The following is a 13,850-nucleotide window of genomic DNA, read 5'->3' as shown; positions in this document are numbered from 1 at the left end:
GTGATGAGACACACCTGAGTCGGCAATCCAGTCAGCATCTACTACTCCGTTGTCCAGAGTAAGTGCAGCAAGAGCTTGAGGTAGATTTTCTTAAGGTGATTTAGGAATCCACCAGCAAATTTTGGCGATATGCCCAGGTTTGCCACAGTATTGGCAGACTTCATCTTTGTAAAGTTCACGTTCTTCTGCAGTCATACGTCGGTGCCTAGAGGGAGGTGTACGACGTTGAGTAGTTGAGTTTCCTCTTCCCTAATTCTGACCACGAGGTTGTTGCGCTCGGAAGCCTCGTCCTTGAGAAGTAAAATTTGAGCGCCGACTGGAACTGGAATTTGGTTGTCTTTGTTGATTTCCATAGAATGCAACGTGGGACGAAATTTGACCCATAGAGGCATCAGACTGACTCATAAACCAACTTCTTCGTTGCTCTAAACTCTTCAACTGAGAGATCAGTTCTATAAAAGTCTGTCTTGGAGGCTTAAGCATGGTAGTAGTAAAATCTTCGAACTGAGGCCCCAGACTTGTAAGAAGGCAGAATACCTTTTCGTTGTCTGGAACTGTTTTCCCAATCGCGGTAAGGTTATCGCAGATTTCTTTGAAAAGCCGCAGATGTTCTGTTATCGTTTTACTTTCATCTTTGCGAAAGTAGGATAGTTGTTGTCGTAGATTAAACTCTCTCTCCTGGGAGTCTTGAGCATAAGCATCTTTCAGAGCTTCCCAAACAGTCTTTACTGTTTCCAGACCGATAACGAGCCCTAGAGATTCTTCGCTTAGGGTTCCATAAATCCACCCACGAAGTAACCGATCTGATTTCTGCCACGCTTTGAAATTATTAGAAAGCTGAGGCTGATAATTTTCGGGAATTGGTGAGGGAGCAGCCACAAATTTTTGGTCTTCTGGAAATTCTGCCGTCAGATGATCAGACAGATCTTGGCTCTCAGCTAGGCTTAGCAACTGAGCCCTCCATAAGGGGTAATTCGTTTGTTTTAGCTTTAAGGTAACACAATTTGTAACATTTAAGGAAGAGGAAGCCATTTCGTGAGAAGAGAAAAAAAACTTTTGGAGAAGAAGAAGGCGGATACGAACCCGCTCTGATACCAACAAGAGAATAGAAAAAAAATGGCGAAAAAGATTTTATAAAAATGAATTAATTCATGTATTCCTCAATGATAAACAGAGACATAGTACTCTGTTTAAATAGATTACAAAAATAACTAAATAGCTAGAAGTACGGCACAATATATTGTTAGACTACCATATGTAATAGAACGTATAACTCGTAGAACTCTAAATTACTGAAAATCAGCAGAATCAATTACCAACCTTATCTCTCCAGGCTCAAGTCCTATAGTCAGCCTTATTACTCCAGGGGGTGAACACATCCTTATCACTCCCTTGGTCAATATATAATACTCTATTTTAATTTTAAATTTAAACTAATTTTTATCAATGAGTTGAGTATTTGACCAATCAAATTATATTTTTAATTATTAATTGATGTATTAATAGATGAAAATTAATGATGAAAAATAAAGGATTAGAACCTATAGTCTTATATTTAAAAAATTGATTAAGGATATGAAAGAGTTTTAAAATTAATTAAAGAGTCTAATAAATTTTTCTTAAATCGAAAGCCACAGAAATAGAAAAGTTAATTAAAATACAACTTTGATATTTTAAAAGAGGGTAATATAATTTTAAAATTAATTCGTTCAAGTAATATTATACCCATTGATCGATAAAAGAGATTATTATTTTACATTATATTATCAGTTCAGTTCATGTAAACTTGGTTTAGACAAAAATGTATAAATTAAAATAAATAGTATATATTCATATATGGGTGTAAAATAGCGTGAAATTTTAAAATAAATAGTCATCATGTTGCTTGTAATTTTTGCCTACACCAGGAATGAGTAAGAGGATGGGAGAATATAGAATTTTACACTCCAAAGACTTAGTATAATCTTTAAGTTCATCAGAAGAAAGAATAGAATTTATGCTTTAATTCACAACTTTGAAAACTCGATGCTTGCCAAATGAGTTTTCTAAGCTATAAAATGCATGGGATTTTGATTCAAATTTTGTTATCTATCTCAATTCGTACTCAAATAAAAATCAAAATCCACAAAAATGGCAATTGAGTCATTCGCTTTTAATATTGCTGAGAAAGTGTTGGAGAAGATAGCATCCCATAGCTACCAAGAGATATGTTTTGCATGGGGCTTGAAAGCAGAACTCAGAAAGCTTGAGGATATCTTGTTGACTGTGAAAGCTGTGCTAATGGATGCTGAGGAGAAGCAAGGGAATGACCATCAACTGCGGTTGTGGTTGGCTAAGCTTAAGGATGCTCTTTATGATGCTGAGGATGTGCTTGATGAATTTGAATGTGAAGATCAGAGAAGACGAGTGCTTCAATTATATGGAACCACCAGCAAAAAGGTAGGAGACAATTTCGTTTCATTTTGGAATGCACACCCATTTGAATCAGAACTAATTTTTAATTTTTTGATTTTTAGAAACAGATTTATCATAGAAATGTTTTAGGAATTTAATATTTTATTTTATTTTTATATATTATACATATATACTCAAATGAAATAAATTTATAAACAACTGCAAAATAATAAAATGTTTTAAAATAATTTAATTTTAAAATTTAAAGGAAATTTATATTTAATCTTAAAACAATAATATGATTTTATCCCAAAAGTATGAGAAATTTTTTTAGATGATAACATATTAGCGTTTTAATGTACTCCTATATATTCAATATATGTTAAAAAAATTTATTGATTACAAAAATAGTTTAGTAATGAAAATAGAGTTAATAATAACAGAAATAATTTAACCGGCACCCTATTTATCTATTAAACTCTACACTTTTATATTTATTTTAATTATATCTTGACATTAGATTTTTTATTAGAGATTAATATTATTTTCCTCCCACGTCAACAAAATTTGGAACACAATTTATTACAATTTAAAAAAGTCAGGTTTAATTAGTAATTTTTTAAATTTAGGGTGTCAATTATAAATTTATTTTAAAATTAAAGTTTTTTTTTTTTTAAATTAAAATTTAAAATATTAAAAAATAATCTACATTATTATTATTATAAATTTTTTAATTTTATCAATTTAATATAAGAGCACTGAGCAAACTCAGAGATAATATCACCAGATAAATGATTATCATCTGCTTCAAAATACGTGAGGCTACTAATGTTCCCAATTGCCTTTGGAGTAACTCCTTCAAGATCACTGTTCCCAATTCGGATATTCGAAAGGCCTTTGCAGTTTCCAACTAACTCAGGAATTCTCCCACTCAATCTATTCTGTGTAAGAACTAGAACTGTCTTCGACAGCTCACAGCCCATGATTATTCCTACTACAAGTCCAGAACTGTCTTCCACAGGTAATTCACACTTTACTATCATCTTTTCTCCCGTATCGCATTTCTCGCCTCATTCTTTAAATAGGACTTCTGTTCCTATTCAGTGTATATCCATAAATTCATCAATTCCTCCAATTGCTCCACTTCCTTCTACTCATCAACATGCAATGACAACCCGTTCTCAGCATGGTATCTTCACTCTTAATGTTCCATTCAATCTTCATACCTTAATTACTCATTTTCAATTTATTCCCAATACCTATAAATAAAAAAAGAACATGATACCTTAATTAGAAATCGGACTTGAGTACTTGTTCCTATGGATTGTTCTACTAATGTGGTTGATTCCAGGTAGATTTTTCCATAAAATACTTACTAGATGGCAATATTGATCGGTACAAGGCTCACTTAGTTGCGAAAGGCTTTATTCAGGGGTCTAGCATTGGCTATCACTCTACTTTTAATCTTATTATCAAACTTGCTACTGTTCATCTAGTACTTACTATTGCTATTCAACATGGTTGGTCACTTGGACAATTGGATGGTAACAATGCTTTTCTGCAAGGTTGTTTGGAAGAGGTAATTTATATGCGACAACCTCATGGAAGACCCTAAGTATACGTTTCATATTTGTCGACTTTAAAAAGTTATTTATGGGTTAAAACAATCTCCTCGAGCTTAGTACAATGAATTGGGTCATTACTTGTTATCTGTTGGTTTAATCATGTATACTTCACTCTTTATTTTACAATGTTGAGGTCTTATTGTGCATTTGCTTGTGTATGTTAACAACATAATTGTCATAAGAAATCATTAAGAAGATGTGAATAGAGTTATTCAAGGACTGTCACTTCAATTCTCACTTAAGGATCTTGGCACGTTGAACTATTTTACGGGTGTTCAGGTTCAGCATCATAATACTAGACTATATTTATCTCACTCTAAGTATATTGCAAATTTATTACATGACACAAATATGGTTGGTAGTCATGGTGTGGCTACTTCTATGACTTCTGTGACATCCTTATTTTAAAATTTGGGCTCTTAGGTTGATGAAAGTAACTATTGTAGTATTATTGGGAAGCTGCATCCTGACTTTGCCTATGTTGTTAACAGGCTATCTCAATTTATGCATAAGCCAATGGAAGTTCTCTAGCGAGCTGTGAAGCGTCTTTTCCGTTATCTTAATCGGACTTGTAATCATGGCCTTTATATTTCACACACAGAGGATACTAGATTACTAGTTTATTATGATTCTGATTGGGTAGGAGATTCAGTTGATCGGACTTCCACGAAAGACTATATTGTGTATTTGGGTTTGACTCCAATTAGTTGGTCATAAAAAAATAATACACAACTTCACGTTCTTCAATAGAGATGGAATACCATGCTATTGCTAGTTCTCTTGTTGAATGTAATTGGCTCACTAATATATTAAAAGAACTTTATTTTTTGCTAAAATCTGTACCAAACGATTGATTGTGATAATATAAGTGCTACTTATTTATGCCAAAATTATTTGTTTCACAGTCGAATGAAGCACATCGAAGTAGACTTTCACTTTGTGCGGAATCAAGTTCAAAATAAAGAAGTTATTGTGCAACATCTTCATTCAACTGATCAGGTTGCTGATGTGCTTATAAAACTGTTGTCACACACCTTGTTTAATAATTGTTTTAATAAGTTAGCTGTTGTTGACACCACTGCTAACTTGAGGGGTGTAAAGAGGCTAAGGTTTTCTAATTTTTGAATTTGTTAGATAATTCTGCTGAGTCATTTTAGGGCTCTTGTTATTAGCAATACTTATATAAAGCACTTTTCATAATCAATAAGATACACTACTTTTTTATCCTTCTCAAATCTATTTACAAGAAATGAATATTTTGGTTGAAATTCCTGCAATGATGGATGAACCAAGTCTTCTCAGAGAGACATCAAATTTTAGCTTAAATCTAGAATTTACTGGCTTGGCCCTACACATTGAGAAATTTTATAATACAATAATGATGATATTATAACCATTCATCATAATAATACTATATAAATTTTATTATAAACAATTATTAACATATAATTACTATATATATATCACAGTTGTATGAAATAATTTTTTCTAATATCAGGAGTGCTGCATTTTATATATTATTAAATGGAATTCCATGTAGGATTCCTGATATACCAACTTCAATTGAATCCCATTTTTGTTTAGGCTTCCTGTTGATTTTTCAAGTATAAATATTGAAGAAGTTTATAAATAGATTAGAAAGAGCATTTTTGTTTAGGCTTCCTATTGATTTTGCAAGCGGAAAAAAGCCCATCAGCGAGGGAAAAGTTCCGTCTTCTAATCCCAGATTGCTTGTTGTCTAGAATGTAGGTATTATTCTGTTGATTGACATAATCAAATATTAAAGGAAAATTATTACTAACAAAAAAGCAAAGAGGGACATTTGAGTTTTGACATATCTTATGACTAATTTATAATTTATCCTTTAAAAAACTAAAACAAAATAATTGTATGTAAAATGTTTTCTAAAAAATAATGTATTTTTCATTGTTAAGTGAAAATATTAAAAAATAGTTGATGTTAATAAATTTATATATAGAATATATAATGGTTAATAGGATTTTTAAAACATAAGAAATGACTTATTCTTTTGAAAAAATAAATACAGAAAAATGTTTTTAGAGAAAATAATTTTTATACAATATTGCATTTCTATTTTCAAAACCAAATGGGCCCAAAGGTCATCATGTTGCTTGTAACTTTTGCCTACACCAAGAATGAGTAAGAAGATGGGAGAACATAGAATTTTACACTCCAAAGACTTAGTATAATCTTTAAGTTCAACAGCAGAAAGAATAGAATTTATGCTTAATTCACAACTTTGAAAACTCGATGCTTGCCAGATGAGTTTTCTAGGCTATAAAATGCATGGGATTTTCATTCAAATTTTGTTATCTATCTCAATTCATACTCAAATAAAAATCAAAATCCACAAAAATGGCAATAGAGTCATTCGCTTTTAATATTGCTGAGAAAGTGTTGGAGAAGATAGCATCACATAGCTACCAAGAGATATGTTTTGCATGGGGCTTGAAAGCGGAACTCAGAAAGCTTGAAGATATCTTGTTGACAGTGAAAGCTGTGCTAATGGATGCTGAGGAGAAGCAAGTGAATGACCATCAACTGCGGTTGTGGTTGGCTAAGCTTAAGGATGCTCTTTATGATGCTGAGGATGTGCTTGATGAATTTGAATGTGAAGATCAGAGAAGACGAGTGCTTCAATTGTATGGAACCACCTGCAAAAAGGTACGAGGCGCACGATTTCGTTTTATTTTGAAATTTCATGTCGTGTTAATGAATTGAAATATAATTCTCTATTTTTTAGAAAATTAATTACAGGATAGTACATTTTTTAATAAAAATATTACCATATTAACATAATTCAACGATATAAATTAATTTAATTCTATTTAAAAAATACAATAAAATCAGAATTATAATTATTTTTATTTCACCCTGATATTTGAGTTATGTTATAGATACATAAATTTAATATGTATTACAAATTGAAATCAAACCATATAAAGAAAAAATTGAATTAAAATAAATTTATATATTAATTTTTTTTAATTTGATTCTAATTAATTTTTATATTTTTAAAACAATATATAAATCTCAATTAATACTACAATATTACACTCACATACTTGATTTATAGTAAATATATTAAGTTGAACCTTAAAAGATTTAAATTCAATCTCTCAATCTCAATTTTTTGTAAAAGAACAAAAACAAGCCCAGAACATTAATTTTGAGTTTAATTTTTTATAACACATTTAGGTGCGTTCATTATCGTTATTATTTTTTATTTTGTAAAAAAATATAAAATTTATTCTTTAATAGCCTTGCGTTTTCAAAACATTTGAAATAAATAAAAATAAAAAATAAAAAAACTACAAATATTAATTCTTTGATTTTCTTTATAACTTTTATTAGATTATTATTAAAAAATTTTCAAATTTTATCTCTTCAAATCAAATGCATGTTTTTAAATACATATTTTTTATTTTTTATTTTTTATTTTATAAAAAATATAAAATTTATTCGTTTAAGCTTTCATTTTAACTACTTATTAGAAAATATTTGAAATAAAAAAAAATTAAAAATAAAAAACTATAAATATGAATTTTCTTATTTTCTTTACAACTTTTATTAGATTATTATTAAAAAATTTTAAAATTTCATCTCATTCAATCAAATGCATGTTTTTAAATACATATTTATTTAATTAATTTTTAAAATATATTTTTATATTATTATAAAAAACTTATTATTTAATTTTTATAATATAGAAAAATTCATTAATTAATTTTTTGATTTACAAAAACGTCTTTTATATTTTAAAACATCTACTAATTAGTTTTTTGATTAATTTTAATTATTAAATATATTACTATTTAATCCCGTGATATAAAAAACTCATTAGTTAGTGTTTAAATTTTATAAAAATACATACTAATTAGTCTTTCCATATTAAAGACATTTATAATTTTGTGGAAGGAAAATTTACTATTTAATTCATATAATATGAAAAAATTCATTAGTTGTTCTCTTTATTTTGAAAAAGTACATTAAGCGTCTTTAAGGTATTAAAAATATTTTAATTAGTCGTTTCATTAGTTTTAATTATTAAATATTCTAGTATTTAGTCTCAGAATTTATTAATTGGTTCTCAATTTTGTAAAAATTTCTACTAATTAGTTCTTTTATATTGAGAACATGTGAGAATTTTTTTTATAACATTTAACTGTTAAAATTGATAGTGAGATTAATTAGTAGATTTTTGGATTACAGGTGGGTAACTTTTTTTCGTGTTCTAATCCAATTGCATTTCGTTTTAAAATGAGTGCAAAAGTAAAACAAATAACAGAAAGATTAGATGAGATTGCAAGTCAGAAATCTAAATTTCATCTCACAGAACGATATGAAAGTAGGCATGTTATGCCTAGAGAAAGAGCACTGACTCACTCATTTGTACAAGCATCTGAAGTTATAGGTAGAGATGATGATAAAGAAAATATCATTAGACTTTTACAAGATTCTAGTGAGGGTGCACAAATCTCTATTATCCCTATTGTTGGAATTGGAGGGTTGGGAAAAACTTCACTGGCTAAATTTGTTTATAATGATGAAAGGGTAAGGAATCAGTTTCAATTTCAGATGTGGGTTTGTGTATCAGAAGAATTTGACATAAAGATTTTGACAGAGAAAATTATTAAATCTACAGAGATTGGAAAACGATACGGTGTAGAAAACTTGAGTAAAATGGAAATGGAGCAATTACAAGAAATTTTGCGAGAAAGCATTGGTGATAAGAAGTATTTGCTCATCTTAGATGATGTGTGGAATGATGACCCTATGAAATGGAACCAATTGAAAGAGCTCTTGTGTATGGGTGCCAATGGATGCAAAATCTTAGTAACTACACGTAGTAATAAAGTAGCCTCCGTTATGGGCACCATCCCAAAAGCATATGAGTTATCGGGTCTTCCTGAAGATGAGTGTGTGGCTTTGTTTACTAAATTTGCATTTAAAGAAGGCCAAGTGAAGAGATATCCAAACTTGTTAAAAATTGGGGTTGAAATTGTCAAAAAATGCAAAGGGGTTCCATTGGCAGTGAAGACATTAGCATCACTTCTTCTTCTGAATACTGATGAAAGTTATTGGAAGTCTATAAGAGATAGCGAGTTATGGAAGATAGAGCAGAAGGAAACTGATATTTTACCTGCTTTGAGATTAAGTTACGAGCAGTTGCCTGCTCATTTGAAAAAATGCTTTGCTTATTGCTCTTTTTATCCAAAGGACTATGAATTCTATAACAGGGAATTAATTCAATTTTGGATGGCACATGGACTTCTTGAATCAGCAAACCAAAATGAAGAACCGGAAGATATTGGGTTGCGTTATTTTCAGGAGTTGGGATCTAGATCTTTTTTTCAAGACTTTGAGGTTGGTGAGGGCATATCGATTGCATGTAAAATGCATGATCTAGTACATGATCTTGCATTATCATTGACACAAAATGAATTTTTAGCAATAACCTCAAGCACCACACACATCTCACACAATATTCGTCATTTGCTATTTCCTAACTCCACTTCACTTCCCCAAGATCTTTCCACCCTTTTACAAGGTTTAGACCGTGTGCGAACTGCCATATTCCAGAGTGATGAAAAGAGTCCTAGCAGCCAATCAAACTTGGATTCATATTTATTGAGATTTCAATATTTGCGAATATTGGATTTGGCTCATTCCAAATTAGAAATATCACTAGATTGGACTGGTGCTCTAAAGCATTTGAGATATCTCCATCTACATGGAAATTCTAGAATTAAAAAGCTCCCCAATTCTATTTGCAAGTTACATAATTTACAAACTTTAATGTTATGTGAAGGTATTGAGGAGTTACCTAGTGATATAAGGTACTTGATCAACCTTAGATATCTAATGTTTTCCACAAAGCAGAAGTTTTTGCCAAAGAATGGAATAGGGTGCTTGACATCTCTTAGATTTTTGGGCATTGCTAACTGTGAAAACTTAGAACACTTGTTTGAAGATATGCAAGGCCTCAAACATCTTCGAACACTGATTATTGGAGATTGTGAAAGTTTAATCTCTTTGCCTCAAAGCATGAAGTACCTCACTACATTAGAGATTCTTGCTATTGGCAATTGTGAAAACCTCAATTTGACATTGGAGGAGAAAGGAAAAAGTAATAAACACTTGGCTCAATTCAACCTTCAAAAGCTGATACTTGCGATGTTACCAAAATTGGTGGATTTTCCAGAATGGCTTCTTCAAGGATCCACCAACACTCTCCAGTTCTTAAAACTAGAAAGTTGTAAATATCTCAAAGAATTGCCTGTGTGCATACAGAATATAGCATCTCTCCAACAATTGGAGATTGAAGATTGTGATGAATTGAGCGAAAGATGTGAACGTGGAAAAGGTGAAGATTGGTCCAAGATTGCTCATATTCCTAAAATTGTTATCGACGGTTCTGATATCGATTCAGCAGATGATTAAGTATGTATAAATTATCTTTTTCCTTCATTTAAAATTATTATTTAAACTAAATTTTCCCTTTTAATTTATATGCATTTAAAATGTTCTAGTATATGCATATAATTCAAGGAAAATATTATAATTTTATTTATATTTTCAATTTTCAGGTGTATTGATGAATTGTCTACTTCAGCTTCTGTCGTGTCTATTGAGCCTGAAAAACTCAGATGAATATGTGGCAATTGTTGAATCTAGTAATATTTGTATTTGATGTTGTGTTGTAAAAAATTAATAATACATGTGTATCTCTAAACTCTTGTCACTTTATATTTTTATATTGTAAATAGTGTCATACCTAATGTTACACAAACTGTCTCTCTATTACTTGATGCTATTTTATCTTACAGTTACTTGTGAAAAGTTTTGGCTTGGCTTTCAATTCAAGCAAGTTTTCAAGTTCAGGCTTGAGAGAATTGCATAAAGTCTTGAGAGATCTGCCACTTTATGAAAATGCTACACGGGAACTACTTTAGCTAGACACATTTTTCATTTATTTTAGATTCTTTTCATTTTTCTTTTATCAGCCTTTCTTCTCTTTATAAATTTGATGAATTTAATAAATGAACTAGTCATGCATGGAGAATTACAAATCATCAACCCACTTAGCTGAAGTCACTCAAATCAGAATATGGATGTAACAAATTTCAACTTTCAAATCATTGAATGCTGTTAACCTCAATTTTTATATATATTTTAAGTATATTTTGCATTTATTTTTGTTTACATAAGTAATTTTTATTTATTTATTTGATATTTTTAATAATTTTAATTGCTTTTTATTAGTATTTTATAGGTAATTTTATTTTTATTTTGCAGGAAAAAGTTATATAAGGAGCTATAAAGTTGTGTTATAGCTTATGTCTGTTAGTCTGCCACCTCATCCATATGTGTAGAAATTAGTATTTAATTTCTATAACAAATGACAACTTTTACCTTTACTAGTCAGATTTTTTGAGAGTATATGTTTGTCTTTTTCTTCATTTTGAAGGGAGAGAAGACTATAATAGAACACTGGAATCATCTTCCTCACCTTTTCTCTACACTATTAACGTAAAAATCTCTTGGAGAAAATGAGGGGTAGCTGCAACTTCACAAATGGAGACTCTCTTCGCATAGATTTTTAATATTTGAATAGTTTTTCATTTGGATTTTTCTTCTTCTTTACTAATTTCATGTATCCTTTATTCTTACTTTGAATTTTTTCTTATAAATAGCATGATTAATGAGTAGTTTTCTTAGATTTAGAAATTAAGTATGTAATACTCTATTTTAATTTTGAATTTAAACTATTTTCTATTAATGAGTTGGGTATTTGATGCTTTATTATTTTCCTTGTGGTTTATTATCTTGCTTTGTATTTGACCAACCAAGTCATATTTTTAATTATTAATTAATGTATTAATGGATGAAAATTAATGATGGAAAATAAAGGATTAGAACCTATAATCTTATATTTAAGAAATTGATTAAGAGTATGAAAGAGTTTCAAAATTAATTAAAGAGCCTAATAAATTTTTCTTAAATCAAGAGCCACAGAAATAGGAAAGTTAATTAAAATACAACTTTTAAGAGCCACAGAAATAGGAAAGTTAATTAAAATACAACTTTGTGATAGTTGCAAAACTCATAACTTTTTTTTTATTTAATTTCATAATTTTGTTATGATTTTAATATAAATATTCATTTTTATTTGAAATTTAATTTTGGACAGGTTTTTTTAGCGGAAGTTGAGAAAAAAAATGAAAAGAAGCTGAATTGAAGAATTTTTGAACTGAAAGATTGCAATTTTGACCAAATCTGTAACCTAAGCGATGGGAAGTTTCACCACCGCAGCAGTTTTAAATAAGTTTCAAGTTGGATAAAAAAACAATCAGATTAGGATATGGATGAAATAGGAGTAATAGAGTTTATTTTAAATAATTATAAAGGCTCCTAGATTTAAACTTAAAATATCATATTTTTTTCTCTCTCTCCCTCCTCTTCTCTTTAGCTGCTGCCCCCACCTTCTTCCTCATCTTCTTCTTTTTCTTTTTTTCTTAATTTTATTATTCCTCTTAGAGGCTAAACAATTATTTTTAGCTGAAAGTTAATTTCAATTGAGATTTTATTCAAACTGTGAGGTTACGTGCTTCAATTTTTTCATCTTATTTCTATTTTCCGTTAATTTCTGAATTTGAGGAACACCCCTACATTGTTGTTTTCTTGAGAATCTATTGGAAAGACAGTATATTGCTAATTAATTGAATTAAATCCATGATTGTTTAATTGGGTTAATAACAAGTAGCAATTAGCATATTAGTTTATGTTAGGAATAATTTAAATAAATCGCGTGTTTTTTTTTATCAAGTTTGGGTTCTTCTCTCTAACTAATTAAATCTACATGCATGTTAGAGTTGTTAGTTAATTATGAATTAATTTAAACGCGAAATGGATTAATTTATTCATAAGGAAGAATCGGTAGGATTCACGTGTTTGACCACTATAGCCAAATAATAGATAATAACATAAATTATTTTTTTCTAACCAATGATCAACTACAAAACACCAAAATTTGATTACCTTCTGCCCTGCTGAAAGTTTTAATTAATTATTTATTTCTGAAATTTCAATTGCATTATTTATTATTTATCTTTTAAGTTTATTTTTCTTGACTTGTCCAAGGCAAAACTACTTTCATAAAAAAAAGCTCTCTTCTTCTCATTTTTTTATTAAACCATTCTTCTATTCCAATTGGTTATTTAAATTAAATAGAATTAAGTTTTATGAGGGATTGATACTCACTTATCTTATCTATAAGTTCTTATCAATCAATAAAAAGGAAGTAAATTTTAAATTGATGCATTCGATGGCCCATGGTATTTGGTGACCCCTTAAGGTGATTATGTATGGAAAAATTAGTGTTTGGGAGAGTATCTCCCTTTTTGGATCGTTTAAAAACTCGTCCCATGCCTTCAATTATGTGACCATGGGTGGAGATAGTAGCAACCTGAACTAAATAACCTGAGGCAAGTGACTCAGTAACCATTTATTTTACGTTCACTTCACCAATTTCAGATAATATATAGTAGGAAGTGTAATAAAACTCTCAAAATCTTTAAATTTTATCGGTCTAGCCAAGAGTTTCTAAGAGTTTATTCTTTCAAAATGGTAGTTTGATATTAATGGCATCTAAATATTTTGTATACTTGAAATTGAATAAAGGGTCAGCTTTATGTCTTGAGAAACATGTTTTAAAGATGAAACTTATTGAAATAAATTTTGGTGAAATTAAACTATTTCTGCTATTATCTTATTTCATGACAACTTGGCTCTTTGTTTTGGACAAAT

The 13,850-nt window shown here is 29.6% G+C and overlaps 2 protein-coding genes across 2 annotated transcripts; both read left to right on the top strand.

Annotated features, from left to right (window-relative positions):
- Positions 1-2,104: 2,104 nt before the first annotated feature.
- Positions 2,105-5,058, top strand: LOC110623650 (putative disease resistance protein RGA1). The gene is made up of 2 exons (XM_021768651.2): positions 2,105-2,439; positions 4,511-5,058. The coding sequence occupies exons 1-2, from the start codon at positions 2,131-2,133 to the stop codon at positions 4,529-4,531; spliced, it is 330 nt and encodes a 109-aa protein (XP_021624343.1). The 5' UTR covers positions 2,105-2,130; the 3' UTR covers positions 4,532-5,058.
- A 1,299-nt stretch (positions 5,059-6,357) lies between these two features.
- LOC110622697 (putative disease resistance protein RGA1) lies at positions 6,358-10,501 on the top strand. The gene is made up of 2 exons (XM_021767296.2): positions 6,358-6,704; positions 8,253-10,501. The coding sequence occupies exons 1-2, from the start codon at positions 6,396-6,398 to the stop codon at positions 10,482-10,484; spliced, it is 2,541 nt and encodes an 846-aa protein (XP_021622988.1). The 5' UTR covers positions 6,358-6,395; the 3' UTR covers positions 10,485-10,501.
- Positions 10,502-13,850: the final 3,349 nt, after the last annotated feature.

Source organism: Manihot esculenta, chromosome 9 (assembly GCF_001659605.2).
Source record: "Manihot esculenta cultivar AM560-2 chromosome 9, M.esculenta_v8, whole genome shotgun sequence".
NCBI lineage: Eukaryota > Viridiplantae > Streptophyta > Magnoliopsida > Malpighiales > Euphorbiaceae > Manihot > Manihot esculenta.
The sequence above is the reverse complement of the archived record's forward strand: the minus strand, read 5'-3'. Positions and strand labels throughout refer to the sequence as shown.